Source organism: Agelaius tricolor, unplaced genomic scaffold, assembly GCF_023055355.1.
Source record: "Agelaius tricolor isolate 1412-34295 unplaced genomic scaffold, bAgeTri1.0.p SCAF_1, whole genome shotgun sequence".
NCBI lineage: Eukaryota > Metazoa > Chordata > Aves > Passeriformes > Icteridae > Agelaius > Agelaius tricolor.
Window position 1 is genome coordinate 104582145 of NW_027269261.1, and position 13812 is coordinate 104595956.

At 42.1% G+C, this 13812-nt stretch overlaps 2 protein-coding genes across 2 annotated transcripts in view; one reads left to right on the plus strand and one right to left on the minus strand.

The window, feature by feature from the left end:
- Positions 1–10796, minus strand: part of GPR63 (G protein-coupled receptor 63) — a 29036-nt gene extending 18240 nt beyond the window's left edge. The window contains exon 1 of the mRNA XM_071446108.1: positions 10426–10796. The gene's annotated coding sequence lies outside the window, so the exon portion shown is untranslated. The remainder of the gene's footprint in view (positions 1–10425) is intronic.
- On the plus strand, positions 5879–11036 carry LOC139587349 (serine/arginine repetitive matrix protein 1-like). Its single transcript, XM_071421626.1, has 2 exons — positions 5879–5940; positions 9947–11036. Exons 1-2 carry the CDS (start codon positions 5879–5881, stop codon positions 11034–11036), a joined length of 1152 nt encoding a protein of 383 aa, XP_071277727.1.
- The last annotated feature ends 2776 nt before the right edge of the window (positions 11037–13812 follow it).

Sequence of the window (13812 nt, forward strand, 5' to 3'; positions counted from 1 at the left end):
TGTTACAGAGAAGTTTATTCAGTCTCTCTTTAGACATGAAATTGACCCTGAGAAAATTCCTGTATGGAATTTATCATCCTGCAACCAGAATGACTCTGAATAGCATAAATGTAACATATAATTGTAACATACAATTTCTAATTCAATTACAGCTACTCAGTAACAGCTGAAAAATTCAGACCAAGGGAGTTGTACCAACCTTTTAAAACACACAAAAGTTAGAAATAACTCAGAGTTATAGGCATGATTTATAGGAAAACAAGTGCAATGACATCTGCCATGAGACCAGAAAACGAAACCCTTGTCTCTATGCTCTCTGTAAACCTCTTTACAGACCATAATGATACTGCTGAAATTAACATTTTTCAGCCTAAGACATCAAAAACCAACTCACATAAAATCAGAAGTGATGCTTCTCCTGTATTTCCAGCTCAGGAGAAAAAAAGAAAAAAACCTCTTTATTGACACCTTTCTCATGGGTCCTACTGCTCCTTCCACCACACAATGAGCACAGAGAGAGTGACACAGGAAGATTCAAGGCATCAGGAGCAACCAGCCACCAGGACAATTGAACCTGCTCAGTTCCAAAGCCCCTCAGCAAAGGAGTGATTTTAGAGGAAAGGTCATGAATTACATGCCATGAAATTCTAGTCTGTGCCTAGCTACTGTTCCAGTGAAAAGACAGTGGCAGATCCTGATCTGTATGCAAACTGACAGCACTCAGTTGTCAGTACAAACCCAATAAATCCAGTCATTTGACAATCACGGAGGGAAAAGTTATAGTGCTTTAATGCCATCTCCACAAAGACCTCTGTTGCCTACCTGGCAGAAAAGACCAGAAACAGTTCTCTCAAATGTACTCTAAATAACAGTTCATATGCTGCATGTTGAGAAGGTTTTACAGTGCTGGAACAAAGACACATTTTCAAGAATGTGTTTTATTGGAAACAGTTTAATTTCAATTCACAACACATAGAATGGAAATTCTACCAACCACCTGTACATACTTGAAAACCTTCCTTAGCCTTCCACTTCATATTTAGCTTACAAACTATCTTTGCTTGGCAAGCTCTTACCATTTTCAGTCTTACCAAGAGCTCTCCAGACCTTTTTGTTACAGAAGTAGCTACGGCAAGTTTCTGAAGCTCCACAGACTGAACCACTGCCTGTCCTCCTCCCAGTCCACCTTATCAACAGGAGAGGTTGCTGTCTGTCCTGCAGGCTCAGCTTACTTAAGTCTTTATCTATTAGCTACATGCTTAGCTAGAATGGCTCAGGTATGCTTGCCCTTTTCACTGATAAGGAAAGAAAAACCAAAAACACCACCTCTGATGTATCAGTCATTAACCCTGGTCCGGAAATCTGATACATTTTCATTAAAAGCACTAGGAAAAAAAGAGCCAGGTATTTTCTTGGGCACAGCAAGTATCAAAACCACAACTCAATTCCCTTGCTCTGAGCAACCTCATGTATGTGTATCAAATAGCTATAATATATATGTTTATACATGAAGTTCAAAACCGGTAACTTCACCAGGTCTGTAGAAGCTCTGTTCTTTCCCAAGTACTCTGAAGCAACTCAGCTCACTTCCTTATATCAGTTTTTCAGTCAGACCATACTGCTGCCAGGTCTTTATACACTGTTACCTATCCACTAGTCAGTAGTTTGAATTATTATTTTAGAACCTGTGTCTCTGTACAGCTTCTGTCCATTTTCTAATTCCCATAGCAATTTTTTGTTCAGTGACCCACATGCTAGGTAGTGTGAGTGGGAAGTTAAGGTACCTTTTGTAAATACTAATAAAGCAATGAAAATTAATGAACCATAAAATACAGGAAATTAACTTCTCATCACATCATCTAGCAACCCACCTAAATGAGTTTAAAATACCAGCTTCAAGCAGTCTGATATTCTAGGGACACCCAGTTGCCACTTCATTTATAGTCTGTTTCCTTAGCAACACTATAATCCATCTGGCTGCAGAAAGCTAAATTCTCAAACCATATCCTCCCGTACACCGGAAATAGGCTCAAAACCATTTATATTTTAAACAGTCATCGTGATTACTGAGCATATAAATGAATCTGAAAAGGCAATAATGTCCTTAAAACACACATGCAAGTTCTCACTGCTCTAGTTTGAAAAGCTGGTTCCCATACTGAGAATATCTTCCACCAAGAGTTTCAGAAATGAAAAGACTTCATCTTTGTTTCACCATGTCCAGCTGAAGAGGCTTTTAGAATTGCACCTGGTCAATCAGTTCTCTTAAGATTTTTCAAAGAGAAGTAATTTGCAAGACTTAGGATGCAATGTCATTAATGATGGCCAAAAAACTCCTGATGAAAGTTGATCACATTATAAAGTAGAAGCCACTTGTCTTAGAAGTACTTACTCTTCAACTTTTTGCATCTAAAACTATAAACATCATCTATACAAACTAAACTAAAAATCCAGTCCACAACAGTAACGGTGTATAAATAACAGGGTGATAATATTCAAGATATCCAGGTGAAGAACTGGATAGTAACTAGCAATTTCCCAATGAAACTGGATAACATCAGACTTTCTATCACAGATGAATGGATACAACTTAAAATCACAGAATGCATCTTAAACATACACCATTTTGCATGAATTTGGCAACTTCAACCTTGCAAAGTTATGTAGAATAGAACCACCACTGCCTCTATCTCAAAGGCTCATCAACAGCAAGCCAGTCTTTAATCCACAGAATACCTCTGGCATGCAGTGAACCATTTCAGTTCTTCATAACTTTGCACGACTCAGCTGTACAGTGGTGGCACACAAGTCCTCATTGCTGACCTGCTGACAGCAATGAAGAGAGATTTGAGCAGGCTGAGCATTGAACTGGGTAGCCCTTTTGGGAATGTGTGACAAAATTGTAAGTGCTTATCAATATGAAGCCCCTACCTCAGACCTTAGGGAATTCCATTTCCTTACCACCATCTGGTTTTACACACACCATCCCCCTCCTCCTTTTCTTCCTACTAGGCCTGAGACTGATCCCACCTAATTCAACACAGTTTTGAGGTAACCACATAAGCTTACTCAGCAGTCAGACAGAACATGCATTTCTGGAAAGTGAATTCACCTAAATAATTTCATGTACCTATTTTATTACTCTTCTTTTGTAACAGTACTGTATATGAACACCTCTAGGTACCTAAAATGGTACACACATCTGCCTGAAAATCTGACTCAGGATTCCATATAAGAGTAGCATAATACTTAATAGGTGCATTCTGCAATTCTGTAGTTTCAGCAAACTGCAGAAATTGCCCTGTCAACAGCTGACACCAGCCTCCCCAAGGAGTGATTCACCAGGCCCCGCTCCCTGGAGTTCAGATGCTGAGATCCTCAGTGTGCTCTGGAGCTTGCCAGGATCCCACAAACACTGTAACTGAATCAAGATAACCCATCTTTCCCATCATTTCAGAAGCGTGAAGTCTTGGAAGACCACCAAAGCGACAGGTGAGTCTCTGAACCAATGCCTAATTCACACTCATTTATACTGGCATCAAGAAACAAAGAATCTGATTGTTTATTCAAATAGCTACATATCCAAGAACAGAGACAGACTTTGCAAACAGTGCAGAAAAACCAGAGAGAATATTCCAGGGCTATTTTATTTTCAGCCTTGCTGAAAATAGCTTGAAGTATATCACCATATTGGCACTGTAGCATGAAGATGCTTTTTCAAGTCTATCATTTGTGGCAGCCTTGAAAACACATTTAATCCAGTTCATTTGGATCTAACAGTTTAACAGCATAAGTGCTATTACCTGAGATTTCATGCTTTGATTTGATATCTCCAGAAAAGATGAATGCAGTCGGAAATTGCCTTCTTATCAAAATGAATGGAATGGAGAGGGAAAACACTCCTAACTTCAGTCAGCAAATGCACTCAACCCCATCCCTATTGCCATAATAAATGCAATGGAAATTTCTGACAGCAGATGCAGATGTGCCAGTATCAGTAATGCATAGTACAACTTCTCCCTGTTATAAATACTCTCAACATGCCTTATGAGTCATTATTAAATATTGCCAAATTTCTTTTAAATGTCACCTCCTTATCATAACTGACACACTTGGAGCTTGAGCAGACATGCTGAATGAATTCAGTTGTGTAAAGGACAGAATTAGCTTTTCTCAGCTCTACCAACTCACAAACCCTTCAAACCAGAAATAAGGCATGTGGTGGGAGGCCCTACTGCAATTCAGTTGATTTTGCTTCAAAAATAAAGAGGAAGTTCCTTTGCAGGCCACATGATTTTCCCAGAGTACTCAAGCATATGAAGGTCTGGGGTACTAGTGGGCATGTGTGTACTGTTGAGAGAATGGAAGCACAAATACACCACACTCATTTCCTCTACATTTCATAACGTGTCATTGGCTAGATGTGGGAAGTTTGGATTTTTGTTTGGAGATTTTCTTTGGTTCTTCAAGTCATTTTGGTAATAGGATGAAGCGCAGGAAATTTGGGTATGAATTTTAAATCATTATTTGAAGTCTATATATGCAAAAGCATATGCACATAAAGTTAGTAATATCAAAATATGTGTATATGATGTACAGTGCTTTTAAACACATCCACAAGTCTCACGTAAGACTCAAGAAAATGGTCTAGAGAAAATTCAGAAGTGACAACTGACAAAAGAGTCAAAATCAAAATGATCACGTAATAAAAGGCTTGTTGGAACATCTACTGAAAATAAGAACTTAATCAAGATATATAATGTGTTTCCAAATTACATTTCAAGTCTTTGACAAAAAGAAAGTAATCTCTATTTTTCACAAGATATCAGTCTCTTTTTATCATTATACAAAATGAACCTTGTACAATCCTTTGAAAGGGATAATTTTATGAACTACACTACTGATGTGGAAAACGAGTAGCAATAGCTGCTTCTAAGTAGTAGCAGGTTTTGAAGTTCTAAGATAGCATTAGAAAGATAGGATTATTATTTCACAATTTGCATTAAAAACACGTTTTTTCTTCTGCTTTGTTGCACAGTTTTCCCCTTGTGCTCAAAGCAATCAAAACCGCTTGTTTGTGAAATTTTCTGCCCTCGTCCCATCACTTTTTGCCTTTTTGAAAGGCAGGATAACTGGCACAAGACAGTAGGGTAATGAAGATAATTTAACTTTTCCTGAAGAACTAGGATACAGAGATGAACATCACCACAAAAGAAATACACATTGAAGTTAATTATTAAGCATTCAGAATTGGCTGCAAGTAAGACATGTGATCATATATTGAGCAATGATAAGAAAATAAAGGACTGGAAAGGTGCTCACTAAGGATTAACCTTGCCTTAACATAGCTGGATAGAAAGGCTAAGAGCCATTGAGACTCTAATGATACAAAGCAGAGAGACACTGAGCAAATAATACAGCCATAGGTAGAATAAACTACTTTCTGAACAGACTCATTTTCTCCCCACTGATTGTGCCTGAAAGGCTAGTTGAGACTACTTCAGTGTCAATGTAGTACTCTGCAGATCATTTCTAACAGAGCCCTCAAAAGTAGTCAGTGGGTTTAAATTTGCTATGCAGGGGGTCCATACAGCTAATAAGGTGGAAAAAAAAAATCACAGGATGACAAAGCTGTCTTTCAGAAGTCCAGCTTGAAGACTTAAATTTACCTCCTAAACCACTGGCATCTATTCACTACACACAATGAGGTAGTCACCTGATGGAATATACAATGCACGGTCATGTGTGAGAAAGGAGAAATTCCAAACATCTCATCTGATTCAAAAAGCAAGGCTAGCAAAAGACTTATTTTGACCCCATAAACAAAAAAGTAATCCAACTGATTTGATCAGCCTGTTTCTGAATAAGGTGTGCAACCATGGCTGGAACAGAATTGGTTTTTATGTACTTGGCCAAAGTTATCCATATTCCTAACAGAAAGTGAGCTATTAAGCATTAGAAAAACATCTGTTGCTTTTAAGAGCACCAGAACCTCATTCTTCTTGGAGGTTCATAGCAAAGGACCAGGACAACTGACACAAGCTACAGTATGGTAACTTCAATTAGGCCTTAGGGAAAAAACTTCAGTGACAGTGGTCAAACACTGGAACAGGTTACTCACACAAACTGTACAATTTCCATCCTTTGTGATTTTCAACACTCAAGTGGACAAGACCCTGAGCAACCTCATCTAACTTTCAACCAGACTCATCTCTGAGCATAGAGGTGGCCTACATGACCTCCAGAGGTCTCTTCCAACCTCAGTTATTCTGTAGTTCTGTGCCACAGCCTCAGTTCACCTAGGTTATAGAGTGATTATTTCCTCACTACAGCCTGCAAAAGCCAAGCACTGGGTCTGAAAGCCAGTTTCCTCTTTGCTTTCTAGACCTGATCTGCTTGGCCAGCTTACCTGACCCATGCAACTACAGGGCTGCACGCTAGATTAGGACAAAATAGTCACACTGGACACATGAAGTGAGTAGCAACTACAATTTATTAAACCAACAAAGAAAAGGATGTATCAGAAAAATGTAGAAAGCAGCAGGGCAATAAGATAGCCCAGGAAGAAAAAGGTAAGTAGAATATTGCAGGGAAAACAACAATAAGGTCACCAGACAGACTCGCCACAGAATGGGCAGCCAACAGAATTGGAACTGGGCATCAAAGCTTCAAGTCAGTTATATTACATGACATAAAAAGTAGGAGGGTTATTTCATAGCAAATGTATAAAGGCTGGTATCTCTCTTAATTGCCAATCCACCTATGGATCGTGACCTACCGCTACATTTTAGACAGTTACAGCTGAGCTGGCATTTAGAGGTTCTCACTTTGCTAATGATATCAGAAATTATCAAAGATACCCCAGGAAAAAAATACATCTTTTGCTTCTATTTCTTTTAGGGATAAGGAAAAAAAAGCACTGAGAAAATTACACCCAAAACTACATCCAAAAATTATGTTAAAAAATTAGTCAAGCTCTGAAGACTTGAGAAGTAGCAGTTAAACCTTGTGACTTCAATTAAACCCTGTGACATAAGCTTTAACTATGTGACTTAATTCTGCTTATCCACACAGAATCCATCTTCTTTTGGAAGGTCACCAAGACAAGAGTTCAAAACCTTGCTTTCTCCACAATTATTGTATGTCACCATGTTACATTTCATCAACATGATTCAAGCCTTGCTTTAGTAACTACAAGGAGGAGAAAATCCAGGAGAGATGCAAAAGTCATAACCAGTCACTAATTTTGGTTGCCTTATTCGAGATGCAAAGCATTCTGAAAAAAACTGGGTCCTAGATAGTATAAGGCACAGTTCCCATAGGCCACATCAGCATTACTTCAAAGCTTTAAATTTCCAAACTCTTCTGCGCTTCTGTGGTCTTGATAATATTCTTTTAAACACAGCTTGTGTATAATAAACATCTAGATTGAGGTAAATTAGGTTACAGTTATGCAAGAGATTTCTCAAAGTGCCATTCAAGCCAGTGGGACTCCTCAGATACCTCCAACACTATTTAAGTGTACTACACCTTACTGAAACAGTGCTTTTATCCAGGCAAGGAAAAAAAAAAGATAATTCACCTTTCTCCTAAACTGCACACAGAAATAGCTCAATATTAAGAATTGTATTTTATGAGGTTTAATTCTAATGAAATCAACAGGAATTTGACTGTGCCAAGCTGCCTGTTTGGGAAAGTACTTTAGAGCATTAACCCAGTCCCATCACATACTTCAGGCTTACATAAGTAGCTAAGTATTAACCTCAGCTGGAAATGAGATGGTTAAGCAATTTCACTATTCAAGTCCAAACTGCTACTATCTAGGTTAGCAAGATAAAGGTTGACAACACATTACAGAGATAAAAAGTACACCATTCTATTAAAGTATTTTGTGTGTCTATGAGAGGCAGCATGATCTGACAATTTTTGACCTGAATTCTGGATACTACAAGCAGTATTTCTTAGATGGTAGATACACTGCCTCTTGCCTCACCTCATTTTTAACAACTAAGTCTGACATCCTTTGAAGCATTAAAAAAAAAACCCAAAAAAAGAACAAACCCAACTTGCTCTGCCCAACTTGCTACTTGTAGCAAAATAATTATGGAAGTTCCATGTGACTGCAGGCCAAGGACCTTCACATCTAGCCATCAGGACTGCTTATGGACATGCATTGCCCTAGGAGTACATTCCCAGACAACCAGAACAAGTCATGTAAGCTTCTTATGGACAAGTGGGAAAACCACCAAGCCTTCACCTACTCCATCTTCAACCACATGCACAAGCAGAGAAAAAAGGAAGAAAGCAGTCCTGCCACTTCTAAGCACTGACTATGAAAAGCAGCATTTTATAGTGCCAGAGATCCTCAATGCAGGGAAATTAAATCCCTACCATTGAGTACAAAGTTAAGGGAGGCTACCTGCAGATAGACAATGTTACAGATAGACTATGGCCACACCAGTAAACCCAGCAATGCCAGGAATCGCTCCCTGGAGATGGAATTCACACAGACTGCTGAGCTGCCACACACCAGCACAGCATCCTTCTAACACAGGGCAGCTACAAGTCTCTCATGCAAATTTCCTGTTCTGGAAGGCAAGAGAGTTAAACAGCATTGACAAGGGCTAACCTACAGCACTTAGCTTCAGAACCAGAAAATGGTCTTGGGTGCATTCCATTAACTGCAGAGAAGCAATCACAGCCTCTCCAAGCTTTATGTGCTATTATTCCTAGAGGAATATTTTAGAAGTGGCAGATGCAATGATGAAGCACACAAGCAATGCCTGATCAGCAGCACCTGACAAAAGTCACCTACGCATTGTAGCGCACAAGAAGAAAATTAGAAACTTGGAGAGCTCATCTTGCCTTCTTCCTGTTTCCTCTGAGTAGGCAGACACTGCATGTGAACTAGTAATTTCCAGAGTCTCATTTATTTTCTCACTTAAAAAAAAAAGTTTTATACATTTAGAATATATTCTTACAGTAAGGCTGCTTCTAACAAAGGAGTAAGGTAGAACAGCTAAGAGAATGTACTTTAGAGCGCTGATCATTTGTCAGTAGATATTTCAAAGGGAAGTAATTTAGAAATTACTCTACTTCTAATTATTAGTCATTACCAAATTTGCTTCTGTAGACTAAGAATGTCTAGTGGGTCTATACTGTTATGCTGGAGCTACAGCAACATTGGTAAATACACTTTTATAACAGATAACAAAAACCCCCATTTTTAACACCTGACAATACGCAGGTATTCTATGTTACCAATCTTGAAACAATTTCTTTGATATTTCTTTACATTTTCAGTTAACTTGAAATGGTCTATTTAAAACTGCCCTTTTCATAATCTGATGCCTCTGACGCCTTTGCTCTAATGTGCAATATGTCCCACAGAAAATGCGTTATGTAAAACCCATTTACCACTGCTTAAGCATTCATTATCCATTTCAGTAAGGACAAACAATTTTATTTAACAAGCTTCTTGGGCACAGATCTAACTTTCCAGCCATACCTGGCTCTGACTATTGAAAATTCCTATGTTATCTGTATCTTTCTATAAATCAACTGTTCCCTTCAAAAAGTGTTTTTGTTAATTTACAAGAAGTGTTTTTGTTAATTTACAAGAAAAAGTTTATTGTATGCTTTGTTACATACATATATATGTATATATACATATCTATGTATATCTATATATCTATACCAGTACTGTATCATTTGACTTTTACAAAACAAGTTTGGAACATCATGTGGCACACCCAAACAAAAACTACATACGCTTTTAAGTAGATAAAAAAACAATCAAAACCCAGCGAGGCGTTTCTATTTCTTATTTGCAGGAGCGACACGCACACACACCGTACCGACACCGGCGGGCTCCAGAGTTGAGCAGAAGCAGCAGCCAGATGAGCAGGTGACAGCAAGCATTCAGCTCCCCCGTGCCTCTGGGCAGTGTCCCGGAGAGCAGGTCCCGGGAGCCAGGGTGGTGGGACCCCGGCCGCCTCCCGGGACGGAGCCCCGGCCGGAAGCGCGGCCCCCGCCCGCCGCCGGGGGAGGAGGCAGCCCCCCACAGGCGGCCCCACGGGCCCCGGACGCGGCCGAGCGCGCCCACCCGGCTCCGGCAGCGCTCCTGCCCCCGCTGCCCGCCGACGGCTCCGGCGGCTCCGCCGGGAGAAGAGACGCCCGGTGCCCACGCAGCCTCCTCGGGGCGCCGACCCCCGAGCAGTCCTGGCCCACGGGCACGGATCCCCGGGGCTAGGACGCCGTCCCGGTGGTGGGACCGCGGCCGGGGGAAGCGGCACAGCCGCGGGCGCTCCCCAGCGCAACTCTCTCCGCGCTCCCGCCGCCCGTCCTGCCGCCCTCGGCCGGGCGGAGCAGCAGCCGGTCCCGCGGAACGGCCGCGGCGCGACGCCGCCGCTCGCCTCGCCTCACCTCACGGTGTGGCCGGAGCCCTGCGGAGCCCGGCGCAGCACAAGCCCGGCCTGAGCCCATCCCTCCGGGAAGTTTCCTGCCATCACAGCGGCCGGGGAAAACAAAAGCTTCAGAGCCGGGAGCGGGAGGAGGAGGAAAGGCAGCGCAAGCAGAGAAGTGAGGGGCATTGCTCGCCCGCCGCGTCGCTGCCCTCGGCTACCGACTCCCGCGGAGGGCAGCCCGCTCAGCGCCGCCTCCCCATTTGCTTCGGCGGCGGCTCTGCTGCCCGGGCAGTGCCGCGGAACCGGCGGACCGCGGAGCAGGCGGGCGAGCCAGCGCCTCCCCCGCTTCCCTCCGTCCGTCCCTGCCCGCCCGCCGGCAGCACGCCCCGTCCCGCCCGCCGCCGCCGCAGAGCCCCGCCCGTGCCGCGGCTCCGCCTCCCGGGGGCGCGCGCAGGCTCCGGCCGAGCGGCTCCCGCCGCCCCCGGGGGCCGTGGGCGCTTCCCGGCGGAGCGGCCGCGCCACCCCCGTGCCCCGCGGGCTGCGCTCGGCAGATCCGCAGCCGCCCCGTGCCATTTCTCATCGCCCAGCGCCGAGCAGGCTGTTCCCGTAAAGTTGAAGGCGTCTCCTTAAAAATCCAGGTAAAAGATGCTGAGGAGCAGGATTGGCAAATGTAGAGGAGCGCCAAGCCTCCTGCCGGGCAGGTACATAAATATGGTATGCGCTTAGTGGTACTGCAGTCCTGGTGTACATAAAGGGAAAATTAATTCATTTCTGAGCATGGCTTTACTACACAGAGTTGTTCCAGATGATTTTTAAGGACCAACACAAGGCGTTGTGTCTCCTCGTTGTCCACACAGCTGACTTGGTAAGGAGGATCTTCCAAATAAGATGTAGTTGCAATGCTAAGGTTGTATAGTATGTGGCATTGGTAGCCATATCACTTCCAAACTGGGATAGGGTGACTCCTGATTCTGAGAAGGGCAAGGCCATAGATGGTCATTTCAGGCCAAAGTCTACATGGCTTAGGGTAGCTAATGTAGTTTTAAGTAATTGTTTTAATATATTAGTTTGTATTAGTGCCAAGACTCACTATATCATACTAAATGGCTATAAAAGGATGCAAACTGATACGAAAGCTATCTTTTCTTACAAAGCCTGGTGTCTGAAGGAAGAATCTTTCACTATCCCTATTCCTATTCAAAGTGCATTTACCTGATTGCCAGCAAACACCTTTCTCTCTACATCAGATTGCAACTGCACAAAGCAGACTCAGACCATTAAAGAAGAGAATAAGGAAGCTTCTCGTTCTCCCAAATGGATCTGTTAAGCACACAGCTGATGGGACGTCAGCAGAATGCTAGCAGCTACATCTAATCAAAGCACTGATACTGCTTTGATTTTTGAGGAGTTCAACTCTTGATTGAGTTCAGCAGCCCTGCACCCACAAGGCTATGGCTGGGAATTTCAAGGCAGAGAAAAAGCAATTCTTTCTGTCTTCTTTACAAAATTCTTGACTGAGTAAAATTATTTCTTTATTCTTAAATTTTCTTTTACAAATGGGTGTGAGCACTATTTCTTGGTTGCAATTTCCCACCAGAGTCAAGTTCAGTTCTCATCACTGTTAAGTTTTGCTGCTCATTTTGAATGCTAAAGACCTAAAGGAACCTGTGGGCTTTGTTTTTTGGGATGCACTCTGAACTCCTCTCATCTGAAATAGCCACAACTAACCTGCCCTGCAGGGGCTTCTGATTTGTCTTGCTGTGGTTGAATAAAGTTTTGAGAGGGTTTTTCTAGCATAGGGGAGACATGATATATTGATTCAATTTGAAAATCCTCAGATATTATCACTGCACTCCATCTTGTGGAAGAGAAAACAACATGTTTTTAAATGATTCTGTAGTGGTTTGAGTAATTAAACCTGACAATGTTTGGTTCGTACTGCCAAAGCAAAGAACTACATATAGCAATGGATATGAGAAGTTGCTTAAGTCTTAATTTGCCTAATTGTACCCCGTGGATTTCTGTAAATGTCCCTTGATTTTAGATATGAGCTTCACGTATTCTCTGTTTTGGAAAGGAGCTTCAGGAAAGCATTCGAAGAGCCTAATTTGAAAAGTAGAACTGAAGAAGAAAAGACTCTGCTTCCTAGGTGAGGCTGCCAAGGAGCACTCCAGATTTGGGAGAGATTTGAGGGTGGTGATCCATTGGCAATATGTGGCTGGGGTGAAGACTCTGCTAAGCAAGATTGCTCTGTAGGGAACTTACTGGGTTTGGGGTTTGGTGTGTGTGGTTTTGGTGGGTTTTTGTTACCCCTGTATTAAGTACAATAATCCAGTTGTATCTGGACACTGTTTTGAGGAACACTGTCTTACCCAAGGAAAAAAAAAGAAGTGATGAGATTCACTCATGTATTTCTGAAACTGCCTTTCATGGCTTGTGACCTTTTTCCCCTTGATGTCTAGTGCTGCTTTGGGAAATCAAAATAGGTATTGAGGCAACAACTGTGAACCATCGCAGGGGCATAGTCATACATACCTGTGTCTGACCAGATTCAGAGAAAATTGAGAAACTTATCTGAATTCACTGCTAGAAAAAGGTTAACCTTATAATAGTTGCCCTAGGACAAGCTTGAAGATAAAGCCATTTAACTTTAATGAATAACTTAAAATACAAAGGGCTAGTTATTCTAACTGTTCCTGGGGCGGAAGCAAAAAGGTTTTATTGAAAAAAGCCTGTAGAAAAGCTTAGTCATTCAGACCCAAAGAAGCAGGGGAAAACAGGTCTTGCATGGGAAGGATTTAGGAGAAAATTCTGTTGTACAAATGAGAATCCTCTGAATTACCTCACCCCAGAAGTAGGTTCCACAAGGAGACTGAACTTAATTAGCAGCCATGAACTATGCTTTTTGTTTTCTTTTTCTTTTTTTCTCCCCCATAACTCTCCAATTTCTTGCAGTAGCAGCAATGAAGCACTGGCCTTTCCTGTATCATTTACCAGGGAGGGGGTTGGACAACAACTTGCTGAAGGCTGGTGTGCTTTACTGCTCCAGACTGAGCTGCCTAGTAAGGTTGAACTGATCTAACTAATGCCTCAGTGCAAACAAGGCCTTGAAGGTGGAGTGTCTATGTCTACTATTCTAATAGTGGAGACAGGTCTCATTAATTCCTGATGTATACTAAAGGCAGGCAATCTTCCTTGCCTACAATGTTTGTTAGCCTTTTCCAGACTCCTTGGTCATTTTCCTAAAGCAATGACTCACTACTCCATCACTGCACTGATTACATTAAATCCTTATTATTATTACAATGAAAGTAACATAATGTTTATGTTAATTCACTTTGTGCGCAACTGCCAGAATTCTTGTAACAGTCCTCAGTTAAAAGAAACCTACACAAGCATTTTGGCA